Source organism: Dreissena polymorpha, chromosome 13, assembly GCF_020536995.1.
Source record: "Dreissena polymorpha isolate Duluth1 chromosome 13, UMN_Dpol_1.0, whole genome shotgun sequence".
Lineage (NCBI taxonomy): Eukaryota > Metazoa > Mollusca > Bivalvia > Myida > Dreissenidae > Dreissena > Dreissena polymorpha.
The window spans coordinates 20,317,699-20,338,910 of record NC_068367.1 but is presented as its reverse complement, the minus strand read 5'-3'; the positions used below and the strand labels follow the sequence as shown (position 1 = coordinate 20,338,910).

Sequence of the window (21,212 nt, the reverse complement as noted above, 5' to 3'; positions counted from 1 at the left end):
GCTATATTAAATCAAATTACGTTAGAAAAGAAATAAAACGCGTCGCAAAAAGTATGCGTTGTCGGCAGGATTCGAACCTGCATGGGAAGATCCCAAAAGATTTATAGTCTATCGCCTTAATCACTCGACCACGACAACTTCACATTAGTACCTGCTTAAATTATGTATCCATAAGTAAACAGGTAAAAAGGCTCTTCAATCTTTGAAGAAATCGTGGGAAATCATTACAGGTGCGATACCTTAACGTTACTTATACTTAGGTGAGCGACCCCAGGGCCACCATTGCCCTCTTGTTTTATAATTATGCTTGCATTTACAATATATAATCACCTGGGACTAACTTATTATGCCCCCGGATTGAATGATCGGGGTATATTGTTTTCGGCCTGTCTGTCTGTCATTGTATGTGTCTGTCTGTCTGTCTGTCATTGTATGTGTCTGTCACAAACTTTAACCTTTGTTAAACTTTTGCAATAACTTTTGCAATATTGGAGATAGCATCTTGATATTTGGCATGCATGTGTGGAGCTGCACATTTTGAGTGGTGAAAGGTCAAGGTCATCCTTCAAAGTTAAAGGTCAAACATACGGCTTCAAAGCGGCACAGTAGGGGGCATTGTGTTTCTGACAAACACATCTCTTGTTTTCATTTTGTTGAATAACGCCAACACAGCAATTTTGCTCATTTTTGTGATGTAATTTTTTTTTAAACAAAACTTTAGTGATTATCGTTTATTGTCAAAACAGATACAGAAATTTATTGGAAAAATAGTGAAAACCTTAAGTTCTTGCCAATGCTTTTGTTTTTGTTTTTCTGAGCCTCGTTAAATGGCGTTAGCTGCATACATCCCTAACCAAGTATTATATGAGCGATGCTCTGGGAACACTGGGCTTGATACATGTGTTGTCCACACAGGCTTTCTGGACAACACTTTCCCATGGTGCAGGATCAACAGGGTTCACAGGGGTTTACCCACTGGCTGGACAGAATGTAATCATGCCGTTAAGAACTTTATTTAAAACATATCAAGTTATTGAAATACATTTGCAAAAACACAGTTTTTCTTGCAGTTTGTGCTGACATCTTAAGATTTAAGAAACAACCCTTCAATAGGCCTGAAATTGGTGCCAAAATGTCATGTTGCGTGCAGCATAACCGTACACATTGAATATTTGGCAAAAAACACAGGCTTATTAAATAAAGTAATTCTGATTTCTTATTGCCATACGCAGCATAAAAATGCAACTATTACAAAAATACACAAATATCTCGGATAACCGACAACAAAAGAAAATATCGGAATTGACATTTGGAAATGACCGATTTCGGATTAAAAATGTATAAATTATCGTTGGTACGTGAATTCATGGTTCAGCGGACCAACAAAATCCATGAAAATTGGTACCACACAAAATTTATTGGTTTTACAGTATACCAAGCAGTTGTCATCGGTGTTTTGCAAAGAAAATGGCAAGGATAACCATTTAATGACAGATATCAATTTTTATGCAGTTGTCTCATTTTTCATTTTCCAGAGGTTAACTATACCAAGCAGTTGTCCACCGTGTTTTGCCAAGATCATGACTCAGTGTTGGGAACTAGAGCCGAAATCCAGACCTTCGTTCCGTCAGATACTCAACAAACTGGATATAATCCTCGAAGACGGTATGCTCTAAAAGCTACTATTTCACAGATTGGGAAATCAACAAACAAAAATTCTTCAGTTTTAGATTTCTTAACTATTTTTTATGTTCCCCGCCACTATACCCCCACCACTATAGTGGGAGACATATTGTTTTTGCTCTGTTTGTTTGTGTGTTTGTTTGTTTGCGCCAACTTTAACATTTGCAATAACTTTTGCAATATTGAAGATAGCAACTTGATATTTGGCATGCATGTGTATCTCATGGAGCTGCACATTTTGAGTGGTGAAAGGTCAAGGTGAAGGTCATCCTTCAAGGTCAAATGTCAAATATATAGCTTCAAAGCGGCGCAAAAGGGGACATAGTGTTTCTGACAAACACATATCTAATGTATTAACTTACTTAAATAACATTGTTGACACAAATTTCAGACACATACTTATTTATTTCAACACATTGTTTAATGTTTAAATCCAATCTCATGAGTGTTTCAAGGCACATTTCTGATTCGATTGCTTTATGAGCTTTTATGATACCCGTAATTATGTGTTTTTTTTCAGATGCTATGCATGATGTTACAAATTCCTTTTTGGATCACAAGATTATATGGCAGTAAGTAGTTGCCTTATGTGAAAAATGCCTTACTAATCCTTTGCAGACAATGGTATCTGCCGCTGTCAAAGTCATCTTTGTAGCCATTCTCCTATTCACTGTGAAACCAATTAATTATTAGCGAGGCTGTTTTCGGAAAACCCCCAAGATATTGTCATAGCCTGCTCGCCGTCGCCGGCGTCATGCTAAATCCTTTACATTGCCTCTAAAATCAAAGTGCTTCAACCTACAACTCTGAAACTTCATATGTAGATGCACCTTGATGAGTTCTACACGCCACACCCATTTTGGGTCACTAGGTCAAAGGTCAAAGTCACTGTGACCTCTAAAAAAAAATTTTTTTTAATCTGACAATCTTTTGCAGCCGAGCGTGGCACCTGTTATGCGGTGCTCTTGTTCTGATACTTATTTTATCGTGGATTTTAGTGGGACCTCTCGGCCATGAAATCAAATGCAAACAAACGTTCAAGTCAGAAGTAATATAGTATTATGTGGAAAAAAAATCACAAATTTAACACACACAAAAATGCAAGATTTTATAATTCCATTAAATGTCATGTCACCAAAAAGAAATGAATCTACAGTATTTTGAATGATGTAAGATTTATACAAACAACTGCATCAATAATTTCTTCAATTTATGAGTGTTACTACATTGATCATTTATTAATTTTTGTACACATTTTATTTTCATCATAGTATATACCAAACATTCATGTTATATATAGTTTAAAACTATTTATTTTCAGCTCAATTGCATCAAAAGCCTATGGCTTATTTAAATGCTCTTGAGTCTATTTCCTGGTTTGAACCAGTAATTGATGTCCATGGGGGGGATCTAAAGAACACCCCCATAGTGGGGATCAAACCCATGACCTTCCAGTCACCAGGTGGACACAATCCATTATGCCACAATTACCTTTTTATATAAAGAGCTTGTTACTCAATTTTAGCAGTCTATATTGACTATTTTCCTCCGTTATTTCAAAAGACATGAGATCGAGACCACACTTGACCGCCTGAAACGAGCAGAGAACCAACTGACAAGCAAGGAACGCCAGCTCCGAGAACGAGAGATACAGATCATGGCTCGAGAGCGCGACCTGCAGCAACACTTAAATGCAACAGTAAGAATGATTTGATTGGTTATATGAGGCAGTAAGAATGATTTGATTGGTTATATGTGGCAGTAAGAATGATTTGATTGGTTATATGAGGCAGTAAGAATGATTTGATTGGTTATATGTGGCAGTAAGAATGATTTGATTGGTTATATGCGGCAGTAAGAATTATTTGATTGGTTATATGCGGCAGTAAGAATAATTTGATTGGTTGTATGCAGCAGTAAGAATGATTTGATTGGTTATATGTGGCAGTAAGAATGATTTGATTGGTTGTATGCGGCAGTAAGAATGATATGATTGGTTATATGAGGCAGTAAGAATGATTTATCGGTTATTTGTGGCAGTAAGAATGATTTTATTGGGTGTATGTTGCAGTAAGAATGATTTTATTTGTTATATGTGGCAGTAAGAATGGTTTTATTGGTTAAATGTTGCAGTAAGAATTATTTGATTGGTTATATGGGGCAGTAAGAATGAGTTTATCGGTTATATGTGGCAGTAAGAATGACTATTGGTTACAAAATGGCAGTTAGAATTATTTGATTTGTTATATATATGGCAGTAGAATTATTTTATGGGTTATATGTGGCAGTAAGTATGATTTTATTGGTTATATGTGGCAGTAAGAATGATTTTATTGGTTATATGTGGCAGTAAGAATGAGTTTAGCAGTTATACGTGGTAGTAAGAATGGTTTTATTGTTCATTTGGGCAGTAAGAATGATTTTATTGGTTATATGTAGCAGTAAGAATGATTTGATTGTTTGTACAAGGCAGTTATTGGTTATAAGTGGTAGTTAGAATAATTTCATTGGTTATACATGTCAAAATAATTATTTTATTGGTAATGTGTAGCACTAAAATTGAATTTAATTGTTATGGTTATATATATAGCCAGTATCCACTATGTTTAATGTTTGTCTGTTATACACTTGTCAATGGCTTTTTTATACATTGATGGTTATGATATAGGTTTTTATGATGATGGCATGGGAGCTACGTATAAGTTAGAATGGTTTGGGATGTTAGTTGAAACCTATTTATTAAAGCTGAAGAGCATCAAAAGCCTAGGGCTTATTGAAATACTGTTCAGTTCGTTTCCCGGATAGAACCAGTACTTGGTGTCTTTGGATCCATAAAACACTCCCACAGTGGGGATCGAGCCCGTGACCTCTTGGTTGCCAGGTGGATACCATATCAATTAGGCCACAGCGACCTTAATTATGTTATAGCCAGTATCTGTTCTGTTTGTCCAATACGCAGATTTCAATGGCAAGTTTGTAAGTTAATGGTCATTATTTGGGTTATAATTATGAGGAGGAGGATGATGATGATGATGATGATGATGATGATGATGATGATGATGATGATGATGATGATGATGTGATGATGATGATGTAATTGTTCAGAGTAACAATAATGCTCGTGTTTATTTTCCAGTCTTTAGACTCACATGATGTGAACACCTGGACAAAGTTTGATGTGGTATGAATCTCTTTCTCTTCTCAATGCAGTTTGTTTCATATTTATGGTTATGCCCCCGGATAAAAAATCGGGGGTATATTGTTTTTGGCCTGTCTGTCATTGTATATGTTTGTGTGTGTGTCCCAAAACTTTTACCAAAACTTTAACCTTCTTCATGACTTTTGCAATATTGAACGTAGCAATTTGATATTTGGCATGCGTGTATCTCATGGAGCTGCACATTTTGAGTGGTGAAAGGTCAAGGTCATCCTTCAAGGTCAAAGGTAAAAAAGGGGGCATTGTGTTTCTGACAAACACATCGTTTGTTATACATGTTCTGACGGATTTACCAAGATTTTGTGTATTTTCCCTTTGAAAGCTACTTAATTGTTAAATTTTCATCTTACTTTAAAAGTTGATGTTCATTTGAGTGTTTGTATCCCATCTGTAGAAATTATTAATCAAAACTAGATGTGTGTTGATTTATTTATTTTTGTGTATTTTACAGAAAATAAATTGTTGATTTTATTTAAAATTTATCATTTTGACTTTTAGCTAAAGACTTTGCACTTCTTTTGATTAATACATTTCAGTCCCTCTTAAATTTAATATTGATGACAACAACTCTGTATACTGCTTAATTTAATTAAACTGAGCATATAAAATTTATTTTTCAGAATCAGTGGATAAAGCAGCTTGCTATAGGTAAGTTAGTTTAAACCTTTTTTTTAGGTCAATTTAACCCTTTCAGTGCTGGAACCGAATTTTGAAGGCTTTTGCAAACAGTTTGTATCCAGATGAGACGCCACAAAACGTGGTGTCTCATCCGGATCCAAACTGTTTGCTTCTCTGATAGTATTCTTTGAAAAAATCGAAGAACATGCTTATTTTAGAAATTCAGCAGACGACATTTTAGCAGACGAAAAATTTCCCAGCATGCAAAGGGTTAATCAAAAGCCAAAGGCTTATTGAAATGCTCTAAGTCCGTTTCCTGGGTAGAACCAGTACTTGGTGTCTTTGGGGGAGTCCGTTTCCTGGGTAGAACCAATACTTGGTGTCTTTGGGGGAGTCCGTTTCCTGGGTTGAACCAGTACTCGGTGTATTTGGGGGAGTTCGTTTCCTGGGTGAACCAGTACTTGGTGTCTTGGGGGAGTCCGTTTCCTGGGTTAAACCAGTACTTGGTGTCTTTGGGGAGTACGTTTCCTGGGTTGAAACAGTACTTGGTGTTTTTGGGGGAGTTTGTTTCCTGGGTTGAACCAGTACTTGTTGTCTTTGGGGGAGATTTTAAGAATGCTTCTACTGTGGGTATCGAACCTGTGACCTCCCAATCGCTAGGTGGACACCATACCCACTACATCACTGCAACAATGGAATACAGAAATTGCTGTCTAGTGGGATTTATCTTTTGAATGCTCACCTAGTTTGTGTTAAACCCTTTAAGGCCCACATTACCATATTTTTTTATTTTTAGTTTTTATTCATATCGTAATATATCATACAATCAATTTACAAAGACATGTACATGCATATACTTATTATGCCTCCCTTCAAAGAAGAAGGGGTATATTGTTTTGCACATGTTGGTCGGTAGGTCCATCCACCAAATGGTTTCCGGATGATAACTCAAGAACGCTTAGGCCTAGGATCATGAAACTTCAAAGGTACATTGATCATGACTGGCAGATGACCCCTATTGATTTTCAGGTCACTAGGTCAAAGGTCAAGGCAACAGTGACTCGAAACAGTAAAATGATTTTCGGATGATAACTCATGAATGCTTAGGCCTAGGATCATGAAACTTTATAGGTACATAGATAATGACTGGCAGATGACCCCTAAACAGTAAAATGGTTTTCGGATAATAACTCAAGAATGCTTAGGTCTAGGATCATGAAACTTCATAGGTACATTGATCATGACTGGCAGATGACCCCTATTGATTTTCAGGTCTGAAGGTCTAGGTCACAGATGACCCCTACTGATTTTCAGGTCAAAGGTCAAGGTCACAGTGACTCAAAACAGTAAAATGGTTTCCGGATGATAACTCAAGAATGCTTAGGCTTAGGATCATGAAACTTCATAGGTACATTGATCATGACTGGCAGATGACCCCTATTGATTTTCAGTTTACTAGGTCAAAGGTCAAGGTCACAGTGACTCGAAACAGTAAAATAGTTTCTGGATAATATATATATATATAAATATATATAAATAAATATAAATAAATAAATATATATATATATATATATATATATATATATATATATATATAGATAGATAGATAGATAGATAGATAGATAGATAGATAGATAGATATATATATATATAGATATATAGATATATATATATATATATTATATCAGTTAGTGATACTTAGGTCTAAGGTATTCACACAATGGCTGCCACTTAACAACTGACAGCCCATTTGGGGGGCATGCGGTTTTACAAACAGCCCTTGTTTTACCATATGTCTTATATTTCTACTATGTAATAACTATCAATACACAAAATTAATTTCTATATAATTCCTTTTTTGTTTTTAGCACATTTTACTTTACTAACATACTTTTTTATACTTATTTATGTTAACACAAGTGATTCTTAACAAAAAAGGTTTTCAGATTTACAGCAGCACTTTAACTATGATTACAGTGTTCAAATAACATAAAACTGTATTATGTAGGATTTGCTTGTTGCATTTATAATGGACATTATAAACAAAAAAGTGACTTTAAACAAATTGTTCATTATCACATTATCATATTATGCTTGTTATGCAGTTTTAAACATAGTTCACTCACTTATTTTCTCCAAAAATGCTATAATGCATTTCGAAGAAAAGGGGGCATATAGTGATCGGACTGTCCGTCTTTCTGTCAGTCCGTCTGTCCGTCACACTTTGCATTTAGGTTTCCAAAAATGCTCATAACTTCTATGTCACTTGAGATATAACCTTCATATTTGGTATGCATGTGTAAATGGACAAGGCCTTTCCTTACGCAGACATTTTTTTAGCCCTGTGACTTTGACCTTGAACTTAGGGTCCGTGTTTAGGTTTCAAAATCTGCGTTTAGGTTTCAAAAAATGCTCAGAACTTCTATGTCCCTTGAGATATAACCTTCATATTTGGTATGCATGTGTATATGGACAAGGCCTTTCCATACGCACACAAATATTTACCCCTGTGACCTTGACCTTGAACTTAGGGTCCGGGTTTAGGTTTTGAAATCTGCGTTTAGGTTTCAAAAAATGCTCATAACTTATATGTCCCTTGAGATATAACCTTCATATTTGGTATGCATGTGTATATGGACAAGGCCTTTCCATACGCACACTTTTTTTTACCCCTGTGACCTGCGCTGTCCGTCCGTTTGTCCACATTTGGTTTGTAAACACTCTAGCATTCACATTTCTCAAGCATTCTTTATCAAAGTTGCTGAAAGATCTCAGTCAAGTTTGATGATAAGCAAAATCACACAATTATTGCCATAATTATTACCCTCAGATTGTCCAAATTTTCATTATATTATATAAAATCCTAGTAAGCAAAGTTTGATGTTTTGCGGGTCAACTCAAAATATAGGTCACCATTTCAAATCTTACAAAAACAAAAACACTCCCTACGCCAGAGCTTTGGTTCAATAATGATGAAACTTGACCAGGATGTTTGTCTGGTCAATATTTAGGTCATGTTTGACATTAGGTAAAGATTGAATGAACCGACTCCTCTCAGGTGAGCGAACTAGGGCCATCTTGGCCCTCTTGTATTAAAGTTTGATTGCATCAAAATTCTACAAATGTACGCTTATTGGAACACTCTTGAGTTTGTTTAGTTTGTAGAACCAGTACTTGGTGTCTAGGGGGGAGATCTAAAGAACCCTCCCACAGTGAGAATCAAACCATTGACCTCTTGTCTCTAAGCAGACACAGTATTCATAACGCCACGTCGACCTTTTTTTCCTAGATGTTTATTAATAATGTTATAGCACATAATCTTGATCTAATTGTGCAATTGGAAATCTAGAATATTTAAAGATTGTGCCTGTAAGTTGACGTTATTTTTTTATTTCTTTCCCTCAATGTTGTATTTTCTAGCACATAATCCTGATCTAATGGTGTATGCTGACCTATTCTTGGAGCATGACGTCACAGGCAAACTGTTACTCAGCCTCACCCAGGAGGAGCTCAGCAACATTGGCATCAAGTCTCTGGGCCACAAATATGAGCTGTTTGTAAGTTGTTTGTAAGTTGTGTAGCTTTTTATTTATATTTTAATTTTTAGCTCGACTTTTATATATGAAATATATATAGTGGAGCTATCCTACTCACGTCAGCGTTTCCGTTCCAGGCCGTGCGGTTAGCGTGCAAATGTTAAAGTTTTCGTACTACCCCAATTATTTTAATTGTCCCTTGACATATTGCTTTCATATTTTGCTTACTTGTTTACCAACATGACCCCAACCTATAAACAAGAGCAGACAACTCTATCAAGCATTTTGTCATAATTATGGCCCCTTTTCCACTTAGAATATGCAGCAAATGTTAAAGTTTGCGTACTATCCCAAATATTTTCAATGTCCCTTGACATATTGCTTTCATATTTTGCATACTTGTTTACCATCATGACCCCAACCTATAAACAAGAGCATACAACTGTATCAAGCATTTTGACAGAATTATTGCCCTTTTTATACTTAGAATATGCATATTATTGATAAATCTATGTTAACTTTTGCGTACTACCCCAAATATTTCCTATTTCCTTTGACATATTGCTTTTATATTTTGCATACTTGTTTACCAACATGACCCCAACCTATAAACAAGACCAGACAACTCTATCAAGCATTTTGTCATAATTATTGCCCCTTTTCCACTTAGAATATGCAGCAAATGTTAAAGTTTGCGAACTACCCTAAATATTTCCAATGTGCCTTGACATATTGCTTTCTTATTTTGCATACTTGTTTACCATCATGACCCCAACCTATAAACAAGAGCATACAACTGTATCAAGCATTTTGACAGAATTATTGCCCCTTTTATACTTAGAATATGCATATTATTGATAAAACTATGTTAAACTTTGCGTACTACCCCAAATATTTCCTATATCCTTTGACATATTGCTTTTATATTTTGCTTACTTGTTTACCAACATGACCCCAACCTATAAACAAGAGCAGACCACTGTATCAAGCATTTTGACATAATTATGGCCCCTTTTACACTTAGATAATTGAACATTTTGCTTAAATTGCCATAACTTCTTTATTTATGATCACATTTTATTATTACTTTGACAAAACAACACTTACCTGAATACCACAATGGATTCCACCCAAACAATACCCCACGCCCTTACCCAGAATCCCCCCCCAACCTCCCCCCCCCCAATTTTTTTTTTAAAAACATCATCTTATAAATTACCACACCCCACATTATACCCCCTCTCACCCCCCCTACCCCCCCAACCTCCCCCCAATTTTTTTAACATCATTTAATAAATTACCCCACCCCACATTATACCCCCCTCTCATCCCCCCCTACCCCCCCAACCTCCCCCCCCATTTTTTTAACATCATCTAATAAATTACCCCCCCATTATACCCCCCTTTAACCCCCCCCCCCCCCCCGTACTCCCCCCCCCCCTACCCCCCCTCCCAATTATTTTTTTTCCTTTGTTTATTTTTGAAAGATCGTCTAATAAATTATTGATTATGCCCCCAGTAGGCTGGCATATAGCAGTCGCACTGGCCGTCCGTCTGATGGTCTGTCCGGCAGTCTGTTTTCTCATGCCATGCTTACAGATAATGAGCTTTGTTATGTAAGTCTGCCTACATGACCTACAGATGAAGTGTGAAACTGTTCCGGTCCATTGATTTTTGACGAAATTATGGGCCTTGGACTCTTTCTTTAATAACTGTTTTCTGGAAAAATTTTACACAAGGCTTTCAGATATTGAGCTGATTTTTTTGTATGTGAGCCTACCTTCATAATCTACAGATAAGTGTGAGTTTCGTTCCAGTCCATTGGTTTTTGGCTAAGTTATGGGCCTTGTTTTCTCTAAAAAAAACTGCTGTGCTGCTTCAAAGTGCAGTAGGGGGCATTGTGTTTCACACAAGCAGCTCCTGTTTATTTTTATGTTTGTGTTTGTGGATGCACTTTATTTGCCAATATACATTGTACATATACATACAACATTGCTGAAATTCTTAAAAAATACATAACAAGCAGTCAAATAAGTATCACATGACATGAACAAGTATTACAAACAGACTCCACCATTTTCCACCAATTGTCATAAATGTTTGCTAAATTTGCATTTTTGTAGGTTTTTATTCCCGTGCTTAAAATTACATTTTGGTAAACAGCCTGTAAGAGCCTGTAAGAGCCTGTACAAGGCTGTAATTTTGGGCAAAAAAAATCACTGTAATTGTATAGGAAGAAATGTTTGTTGTGACGCTTTTTGGCGGATTTACATCTCTTAGCTTGTTTTATAGCTCACCTGAGCACAACATGATCATGGTGAGTTTTTGTTATCACCTTCGGTTGTCAATATTTATTTTGTTAACACTGAAGAGGCCACATTTATTGTCCAATCTTCATGAAACTTTGTCAGAACATGTTTCTCAATAATATTTTAGACGAGTGTGAAAATGGATTCAGTCGGTTGAAAAACATGGCCACCTGAGGGGGATGGGCAGTTTTCCTTATTTGGCTTTTGTCTAAACATATGTTGACAGTCTGGAATTCACATTTTTAGTGCAATCAAAATAAAACTAAGTCAGAACACTTGTTATATTGACTTATCGGTTGAGTTCTTAAATTCATCCAGTTTATTGAAAAACATGGCAGGTGGCCATGCAGGGTAATTTTTCGCTCATCTATTTTTTGAAAAAAAATTATGAGCTATTGTAATCACCTTGGCGTCGGCGTCCGCTTAACTTTTGCGTTTAGGTCCACTTTTCTCATAAAGTATTAATGCTATTGCATTCAAACTTGGTACACTTACTTACTATCATGAGGGGACTGGGCAGACAAAGTTAGATAACTCTGGCGTGCATTTTGACATAATTATGTGCCCTTTTTATGCTTAGAAAATTGAAAATGTTGGTTAAGTTTTGTGTTTAGGTCCATTTTATTCCTAAAGTATCAAAGCTATTGCTTTCATACTTGCAACACTTACTAACTATCATAAGGGGACTGTGCAGGCAAAGTTATGTAACTCTGACTGGCATTTTGACAGAATTATGTGCCCTTTTTATACTTAGAAAATTGAAAATTTGGTTAAGTTTTGTGTTTAGGTCCACTTTATTCCTAAAGTATCAAAGATATTGCTTTCATACTTGCAACACTTACTAACTATCATAAGGGGACTGTGCAGGCAAAGTTATGTAACTCTGACTGGCATTTTGACGGAATTATGGGCGCTTTATACTTAGAAAATTGAAAATTTGGTTAAGGTTTGTGTTTTGGTCCACTTTACCCCTAAAGTATCATAGATATTGCTTTCATACTAGGAACACTCGCAAACTATCATAAGGGGACAGTAAAGGACAAGTTGCATAACTCTGGTTGTCATTTTAACGGAATTATAGCCCTTTTTTGACTTAGTAACTTTAAATATATGGTTAAATTTTGTGTTTAGATCCACTTTACTTCTAAAGTATCAAGGCTATTGCTTTCAAACTTCAAATACTTTTATGCTATCATGACGGTACTGTACCTGGCAAGTTGAATTTTACCTTGACCTTTGAATGACCTTGACTCTCAAGGTCAAATTATTAAATTTTGCTAAAATTGCCAAAACTTCTTTATTGATGATTAGATTTGACTGATACTTTGACAAAACAGCTCTTACCTGACATACCACAATAGACTCCACCCAAACCATCCCCCATGCCCCCTCCCCCCCTGCCCCCGAATCCCCCCTAATAAATGAACACCACACCCTAACACTATTCCCCCCCCCCACCCCCCTCCCAAATTTTTTTTTTAAACATGGTTAAAAAACACACATTTTTTTTTTATTATTTTTTTTTATAAATACTGTCTAACCATCCCACCCAAGAATCTCCCCCCCCCCCCCCCCCCTCCAATTTTTTTTAATTTTTTTTTGCATTTTTGGAAGATAATGTAATAAATGACCACGCCCACACACTATACACCCCTCTCCACTCCACCCCTCCTTCCTTTGTGATTGAAATTGAGATAGGTCCCTTCACCTTTAAAAAGAAAAATAGATGAGCGGTCTGCACCCGCAAGGCGGTGCTCTTGTTCTTATATGGCTGTAGTTAAAACTTGTTAACGCTACATTAGCCACATTTATTGGCTAATATTAATGACACTTGTTTAACTTAAATATCTGCTGAGATTGAAATTTAGTAATGTGATCTCAAATCTAGGTCACTAGGTCAGATACAAAAACATATTAATATTCTTGGAGTAACTTTTTTGGTCCAATCTTTATGAATCAGCTTGCACTTTCTCAGAATAGTCTAGTTCTCATGACCTTCTTGTTGAAAGTAGTGGGTGTATGGCTACATATTCTATAGTAAAGGACATTTTTAGTTAGTTGTGACTAATTACCCTGATATTTTTACTGCGCCCTATGGATGCAACAGGCTATTAGATTTTTTTCCCATACCAAAATCATAGCGTAGATACTTTAGTCCATTAATTGGAAGGTTAGTATTTGCTAATTTTTTGTATGATTGCTATTCATGGATCATTACAGTTTGTTATATATAATTGATTTTTTTTTACATAATTTCAGACAGAAATTGAGCTGCTGAAAGCACATAACTTCAGGCTGTTGAATTTCCCTCCGTTGACTCAGGTAAGATTCAGTAAATGAAGTACATATGTGTAATTTGCTGAATAACTTCAAGCGGTTGAATTTCCCTCCCTTGACTCAGGTAAGATTCAGTTAAGGAAGTACATACATGTTATTTGTATTATGCTTAAACAACATTTATATTTAACTGAATACTTTTATGTAGTTAATTGGGACTATCAGCGAATAAATCTTCTGTTTCAAGAAGTGTAAGATAGCAAAAAAAGATTTGTCTGCTGAATGAAATAACTCATGTAAATGACATTTTTATACATTTTTACTTTTTTCCATTGTTATGCCCCCAAAACATAGGTTCTTGGGGCATATTAAAATCGCACCGTCCGTTAGTTAGTTAGTTAGTTAGTTAGTTACCGGTAGTTAGTTAGTTAGTTAGTTAGTTAGTTAGTCTTTCCGTCCGGATTAGTTTCTGCTCAATAAGTTAGTTAGTTAGTTAGTTAGTTAGTTAGTCTTTCCGTCCAGATTAGTTTCTGCTCAATAAGTTAGTTAGTTAGTCAGTTAGTCTTTCCGTCCAGATTAGTTTCTGCTTAATAAGTCAAGCAATTATCAGATCTTCACCAAACTTCATGAAAATGTGTAAGGCAATAACATCTTGGTCAAGTTCGATAATCGGCCAAATTGACCCAGACACTCTTGACATACGGTCCTTGAATCATCATAAAATTGGGGTTTTTCTCGTTTCTGCTCAATAACTCGATCCATTATCATCAAATTGACCCAGACACTCCTGAGTTGTGCCCTTGAATCATCGTAAAATTGGATTTTTTCTTGTTTCCGCTCAATAACTTGAGCAAATGTCATAGGATCTTCGCCACACCTCATGAAAATGTGTAAGGCAATAACATCTAGGTGAAGTTCGATAATGGGTCGAATTGGCCCAGATACTCCTGGGTTACGACATTTGAATCATAAAAAAATTGTGTTTTTTCTTGTTTTTGCTCAATAACTCCAGCATTTGTCATTGTATCTTCACAATACTTCATGAAAAGGTTGACGACAATAACATCTATGTCAAGTTTGATAATAGGCCAAATTGACCCAGACACTTCTGAGTTACTGCCCTTGAATCATCGAAAAATTGCATTTTTTCTCGTTTCCACTCAATAACTGGAGCAAATGTCATAGGATCTTCGCCACACTTCATAAAAATTTGTAAGGTCATAAGATCTAGATCAAGTTCGATAATCAGCCAAATTGACCAAGACACTCCTGAGTTACAGCCCTTGAATCATCGAAAAATTGAGTTTTTTCTTGTTTCCGCTCAATAACTCGAGCAATTGTCATCGGATCTTCACCAAACTTCATAAAAATGTGTAAGGCAATAAAATCTAGGTTAACTTCGATAATCAGCCAAATTTACCTAGGCACTTTTGAGTTACGGCCCTTGAATCATCCAAAAATTGCCTTTCTGCTCAATAACTCAAGTAATTGTCATTGGATCGTCACCAAACTACATGAAAATGTTCTTGCGCAGAATGATTTTTATGCCACTGAAGGTAGGCATATAATGATCACACTGTCCATCTGTCTGTCTGTCGGGCCATCTTTCCGTCCGGCCAATACTTGTGTCTGGAGCCATATCTTGTAAGTGGTTTAGCGGATTTTATTAAAACTTCGTATGAGTATGTATATATATATATGGATAAGAGGATGATGCACGCCAAATGTCATTGTACATCATCTGTTAATAACAGAGTTATGGCCATTTGTATCTTTAAAAAATGCTTTTTAATATAAGCTTAGAGCTTTATCTCCATTAACACATGAGCCAGAGCCATGAAACTTGCCATAGTTGTTCTCAGTCATCTGGGGGTGCTTCACATTCAACTCCCATAATCCTAGGGGCTAAGGTCAAGGTTACACATTGAGGTCAAAGATCACAAATTTGATGAATTATTCATGATTTAGTCATTCCTTTACTATGCATCAAGGGATTCTGTAATAACTGTCCACAATTGTTCTCCATATCTAGCTGAGTGTCAAATATAAGATCCAGGTTGCTAGGGTCATGGTCAAAGTCACACACAAAGGTCAAAATCACACATTTTGTTTAAATATGCCTTATTTGGAAAGGATTCTACCACACTTAAATGGATTCTGAAAATGTCCTGATGTAATTGTTCTTACTTATCAGGCAGTGCAAGAGCTATGTGTTTTTGAGGAAAGTCAAGGTTACACATCAAAGGTCACAAATTTGTAGAAATATCATTTGTATTATTTTGTTGTTACCTATTATATTTATGAAGTAAACCATCATCCTCTCAAAAATCATCATGGAGGCGATGAAGTATGATTTACAAAGTGAATATATGTGAGTAATCATGTTTCCAAATTGATACCAATGAATTCCGTACTCAATGATGGATGATTAACCTTAAAAACTTACTTATGTTATTGCCACGTATGTCATGGCGGATGTTGTGTTCACTCTGCAACACTCTGAACATTTAGTGTATATTAAGATGTTTTCGTGGAAAAGGCAAGACTTTTTAATTCACCTAAATAAAAAATGAACGCTCAAGAACCCTCCTCTGTTAAGTTTTTAGTTATTGTCCTTTGTTATTTTGGTGTGTTGTTACTTTTTGGGGCAATAACTCAGTATATAAGATTTCTATTTAAGAAAATGCTCATAACAAGCAATTTCTACTTTTGTCATGATACTATCAATGTTAATTGATTTATGAAAAATATGCTATCTGCATTTTATTTCTGCAAACCCATCACAGTTACAAATGAGTTTAAACAAAAAATTGACAAAAGGCACAACCCTTCACTTATCCCTTTTCTTTTAGTTCTACACCCATCCATAAACAAAATTTATTTGGCGGGGGATATCAATTCCACGAACCTGCTTGTTTAATCTATTATTATACTGCCTCAGAAAATATAGAATCTTAGTCATATAGAGTTAAAAATCTAGTTACAAACCACAGTTTATTATTAAACATCATAAAATCTGAACGTAAAAGTTTAGTTTCACCACGTCTCAATTAAACAGCCTAGGGCTTTTTGCACTATAGAAAATTAAGTCCAAAAAGTTCAAGTTTTCCACTTCTGTTTAAATATTGGATGGATCTCGATCAAGCTTTCACAGTTGAATTATTTATATGTGTAGATGATAATTACAAAAAGGAATAGTGACTGCGACCAGTTTTGGCAGAATATGGCCCATTATCGTTTTGTCAACTAAAGAATAAGTAGTCAATTTGTGTCAAAACAAAAGATGTGGGTGAGTCAGTGTCTGTGACACATTTCTAGTCTTGGATTTCAATCCTTGTATTTTTACAGTACTGGTGCCAGAGTGCATATGGGTTTGATTTAATGTGATATTTGTAAAATAATTGTATGATATCATATTCACATAAATATGAGTTTGACGGATAGTTAACATAATGACTCAGACCAAGTATTCATACAAATATTAATAACAGTACTTGGCATGTACGTCATGAACAATACAAGAATATAGTTGTATGAGCAATAAATAAACTCTGTATCTTAAACATAATCTTTTGAATAGACGATTCTAATATGTTTGAAAAGTATTCACACCAATATTAATAACAGTACTTGGCATGCATGTCATGAACAATACAAGAATATAATTGTATGAGCAATAAATAATCTTTGTATCTTAAACATAATCTTTTGAATTGGCTATTCTAATATGTTTGATAAGTATTCATACGAATATTAATAACAGTACTTGGCATGCATGTAATGAACAATACAAGAATATAGTTGTAGGAGCAATAAGTAAACTTTGTCTCTTAAACATAATCTTTTGAATTGGCTATTCTAATATGTTTGAAAAGTATTCATACGAATATTAAGAACAGTACTTGGCATGCATGTCATGAACAATGCAAGAATATAGTTGTAAGAGCAATAAATAAACTTTGTCTCTTAAACATAATCTTTTGAATTGGCTATTCTAATATGTTTGAAAAGTATTCATACGAATATTAATAACAGTACTTGGCATGCATGTCATGAACAATACAAGAATATAATTGTATGAGCAATAAATAATCTTTGTATCTTAAACATAATCTTTTGAATTGGCTATTCTAATATGTTTGATAAGTATTCATACGAATATTAATAACAGTACTTGGCATGCATGTAATGAACAATACAAGAATATAGTTGTAGGAGCAATAAGTAAACTTTGTCTCTTAAACATAATCTTTTGAATTGGCTATTCTAATATGTTTGAAAAGTATTCATACGAATATTAAGAACAGTACTTGGCATGCATGTCATGAACAATGCAAGAATATAGTTGTAAGAGCAATAAATAAACTTTGTCTCTTAAACATAATCTTTTGAATTGGCTATTCTAATATGTTTGAAAAGTATTCATACGAATATTAATAACAGTACTTGGCATGCATGTCATGAACAATACAAGAATATAGTTGTATGAGCAATAAATAAACTTTGTCTTTTAAACATAATCTTTTGAATAGACTATTCTAATATGTTCAACAATCCTTATAAAACTAGTTTCAACCAAACTAATAATTGTGTTTGCTATTAATATCTGAGCATATTTCAATTTAAGTTCATAATGATACAGGCTTGGTTTCATTGGAAATTTGTAATAGTTTCATACAGAGGATAATGAATATGTCCTATTCCAACAGTCACTGGCTTTAAAACCATGTGTACAAAACTGTAACACTTATTACATGACGATGTATATGTGAGTGTATAATTAAATGATTTGAAATGAGCATCATCCTACTCCAACAGTGCCTTAAACACTATAATGTCATTATTGTTCATCATTCCTACAATGATTGAGCCTGTGGGCTTACTATAGAAGACAGATATTGGGCCAGTCACACCATCATCCTCTGTGACCACCTGTGCCAGTCTCTGTCTCCCATCCCTGTCCATCTGGATTATTGTTGAGGACCAGTATCCACACACCATAACTTGTCCTGAATCTGTCACATGTACCTGTAGGCCAGGTAGTACTCCTATAGGGGAGCGCAGTGCAGGTACAGTCAGGGTGGAGATCACTGTGCCTTCCCTGGACAGTGTGACCAGCTGGTTACTGTTCGGGTTGATCACATATATCCTGTCTCCATCTGGACTCACTGCACAGGAGGTAACTGTGGTATGGAAGACAGTGATGATGAGGTGTTGGTATGATATGGAAACAAAGGACATGATATAAAAAGTAGCAGGTCTGATGTTCTTGTTCTGTAATAAATTTATAAGATTTATTGTGGAACTTAGTGCATACAAAAACACTTAACAAAATTAATAAATATGAATAAATAGACATACAAGAACGCTTTTGAAATAAAGTGCTGTAAATAACAACTTTAAAGACAAGTTGTATCGAGAATATGATGTATTGTGGTTCTTTATTAAGTTTGTAAATAGTTATCATAGACATCATTGTCTTAGCTTCAATATAAAGTTGTTAACTTATGATGATAAAAATACTTTCTTCATTTGCAAGCAAGTCATCAGCCTGTGTGAATAAGCATAAAAAACTACAATTTTGTATTTGGTTGATCATGTTTAGCTCATTATTTACAAAAAATAACTTTGTTTGATAAGATTACTGGAACATGTAGCTTATTACGTCTTGACTTCAATTTTGCAGTAGAAGCATGGGCCTAAAAGTTCAGAACATTAGAATTATGCTAGGAATAATTATAACCTGCCCACTTACCTGACGTTTTATTATACATTTCCCTCACCAGTCTTCCATCCACAGTATAGAGATACAGAGCTTTACCATCTGCCATGTACAGGTTACCATCCTGGTGGGCAATACCCCTGCAGAAATGTTGGAGCTTTAGTATCCTGTCCTGTATCAACTGACCATTTGACACACTGATAAAGTGGACATCTTTGTTACTCATAGCAACAGCCACCAGGTTGGAGTCAATGCTGCACATGGACCATGGTGTGCTGGGCAAGTCACAGTGGGTCACCACCTTGTAGGTCTGATCCAGGAGCTTCACTTTTTTGTTGTTAAAGTCTGTGATGAGGAGTTCTCCAGAAGACGTCTCACAGATGACAGATATTTTGCATGTTTTTTCATCACCCTTAATTAGCACAGTGTACCTCTTATCATTAGTCACTTTAATGATTTGATCAGGCTTGCTTACTGCACCTGGTTGATATCCCTGGACCAGCTGGTCTGATGAACTTGATACTGGATCAGACACCTGGCCTGACTTGGTCAGATCACTTGTTTGGTTTCCTGGTGTGTACTTTCTAGATGAACTGGGGTCTGGCTTGGGAATTTTTTTCTTTAATATTGAAGTTGTTCGGTTTTCAGGGTCAGACTGGCTAGATGCTTCAGGTTTATTCTGTCTGGTAACTAGGTTCTCTGTAATTCTGTGAGAAGGTTTAAATTGTTTCACTGAGCTAAATATTTGTCCCAATCCTGAGAGAGTGGACAGGTTTGTTTGGATAGTTGTATCAGGTTTAAAGATAAGTTGAATCTCATTCTTTTTTGTCATCTCTTGTAAAACTGCTTCTACTTTGATGGAATGGACAATACATTTTCTATACTTGATAAAATTGAGTGATTCACTTTTTCCGTTTATTCTCCTCCAATCTTCTTTTAAGCATGTAATATTTTTGATGGACTCAGTGCAGTTTTCTTTATCAGTTTGAATTGATTTCCTCGTGGTTTCCAGTAATGTGTCCAACTCCTTCTTGGTATACTTTTCCAGTTGGTCCAAAGCATCATTAATTGTCTTTCGTAAAGCATTGATTTCTTCCAGAATTTTCTTGTATGATTTCTCAATAGACTTCATATTTTCCTCTAAGTCATTTTTCTTATGTATCAACTGCTGGTATTGTGTATCAAACGTTTCTGACAACTGCTTGAAGTCTCCTTTTTGATGGAGGTCTTTCACTTTGTCTGCTATAAGAACCACATGACTGCATTTCCTGCAAGAAAGGAACTCACTTAAATTTACATGTTTTTTTAATATTCCCAGATATGCTACATTTATTTTGAATCCTATTATTTGATATGATGGACTATCTTTAAAAACAAATATATTTAATGGCATATATTTGGCTTTTCATTTTTTAAATTAAGAATGTGAATGTTATTTCCAACACTGTAATTCAGACCAGAAGGGCACATAGCATTAAACAATATTTTACTAACACACCAAAAATGGAAATATATATCTTTGCAGTGTCTGCTGTTGTCGGGAGTGTGGTGTGCGTCATAAAGTTTAGTTAGATACCACTCTAGAGGCCACATTTTTAGTCTTGATAAAACTTGGTCAGAATGTTCATCTTGACAATATCTAGGCTTAGTTTGAATGGGGGTCTTGTTTGTATTAAAATTAGGTCACCAGCTTGTTAGTTGATCACTGACACTACTCTAAAGGACACTTTCATGACTCAACCTTAATGAAACATGGCCAAAATGTTAATCTTGTCAACATCTTGGTCAAAGTAGCATTTAGTTCATGTGTGTCAAAAAACTAGGTCTTCAGGTCAGATATAGAAGAACCT

General features: G+C 35.4%; 2 protein-coding genes and 1 non-coding gene across 10 annotated transcripts in view; 1 reads left to right on the top strand and 2 right to left on the bottom strand.

The window, feature by feature from the left end:
• The window catches only part of LOC127854439 (mitogen-activated protein kinase kinase kinase 20-like), a 219,546-nt gene that overhangs the window by 33,511 nt on the left and 164,823 nt on the right, over positions 1 to 21,212 (top strand). For 2 of the 7 annotated variants that reach the window (XM_052389476.1, XM_052389473.1), the window contains exons 10-16: positions 1,536 to 1,665; positions 2,204 to 2,255; positions 3,247 to 3,382; positions 4,820 to 4,864; positions 5,521 to 5,548; positions 8,939 to 9,075; positions 13,623 to 13,685. The exons of 2 other annotated variants lie outside the window; for them this stretch is intronic. In XM_052389476.1, the coding sequence (XP_052245436.1) occupies positions 1,536 to 1,665; positions 2,204 to 2,255; positions 3,247 to 3,382; positions 4,820 to 4,864; positions 5,521 to 5,548; positions 8,939 to 9,075; positions 13,623 to 13,685 (591 nt within the window). The remainder of the gene's footprint in view (positions 1 to 1,535; positions 1,666 to 2,203; positions 2,256 to 3,246; positions 3,383 to 4,819; positions 4,865 to 5,520; positions 5,549 to 8,938; positions 9,076 to 13,622; positions 13,686 to 21,212) is intronic. 3 more of the 7 variants (XM_052389475.1, XM_052389474.1, XM_052389477.1) reach the window with 3 other exon arrangements.
• On the bottom strand, positions 57 to 138 carry Trnay-aua (transfer RNA tyrosine (anticodon AUA)). Its single transcript has one exon. It is a non-coding gene; the product is annotated as a tRNA-Tyr (tRNA).
• LOC127854440 (RING finger domain and kelch repeat-containing protein DDB_G0271372-like) overlaps positions 16,014 to 21,212 on the bottom strand; it is a 129,002-nt gene continuing 123,803 nt past the window's right edge. For both annotated transcript variants that reach the window (XM_052389482.1, XM_052389483.1), the window contains exons 2-3: positions 19,396 to 20,630; positions 16,014 to 18,823 (exon numbers count right to left, since the gene is read on the bottom strand). In XM_052389482.1, the coding sequence (XP_052245442.1) occupies positions 18,447 to 18,823; positions 19,396 to 20,630 (1,612 nt within the window). In that variant the 3' untranslated portion in view covers positions 16,014 to 18,446. The remainder of the gene's footprint in view (positions 18,824 to 19,395; positions 20,631 to 21,212) is intronic.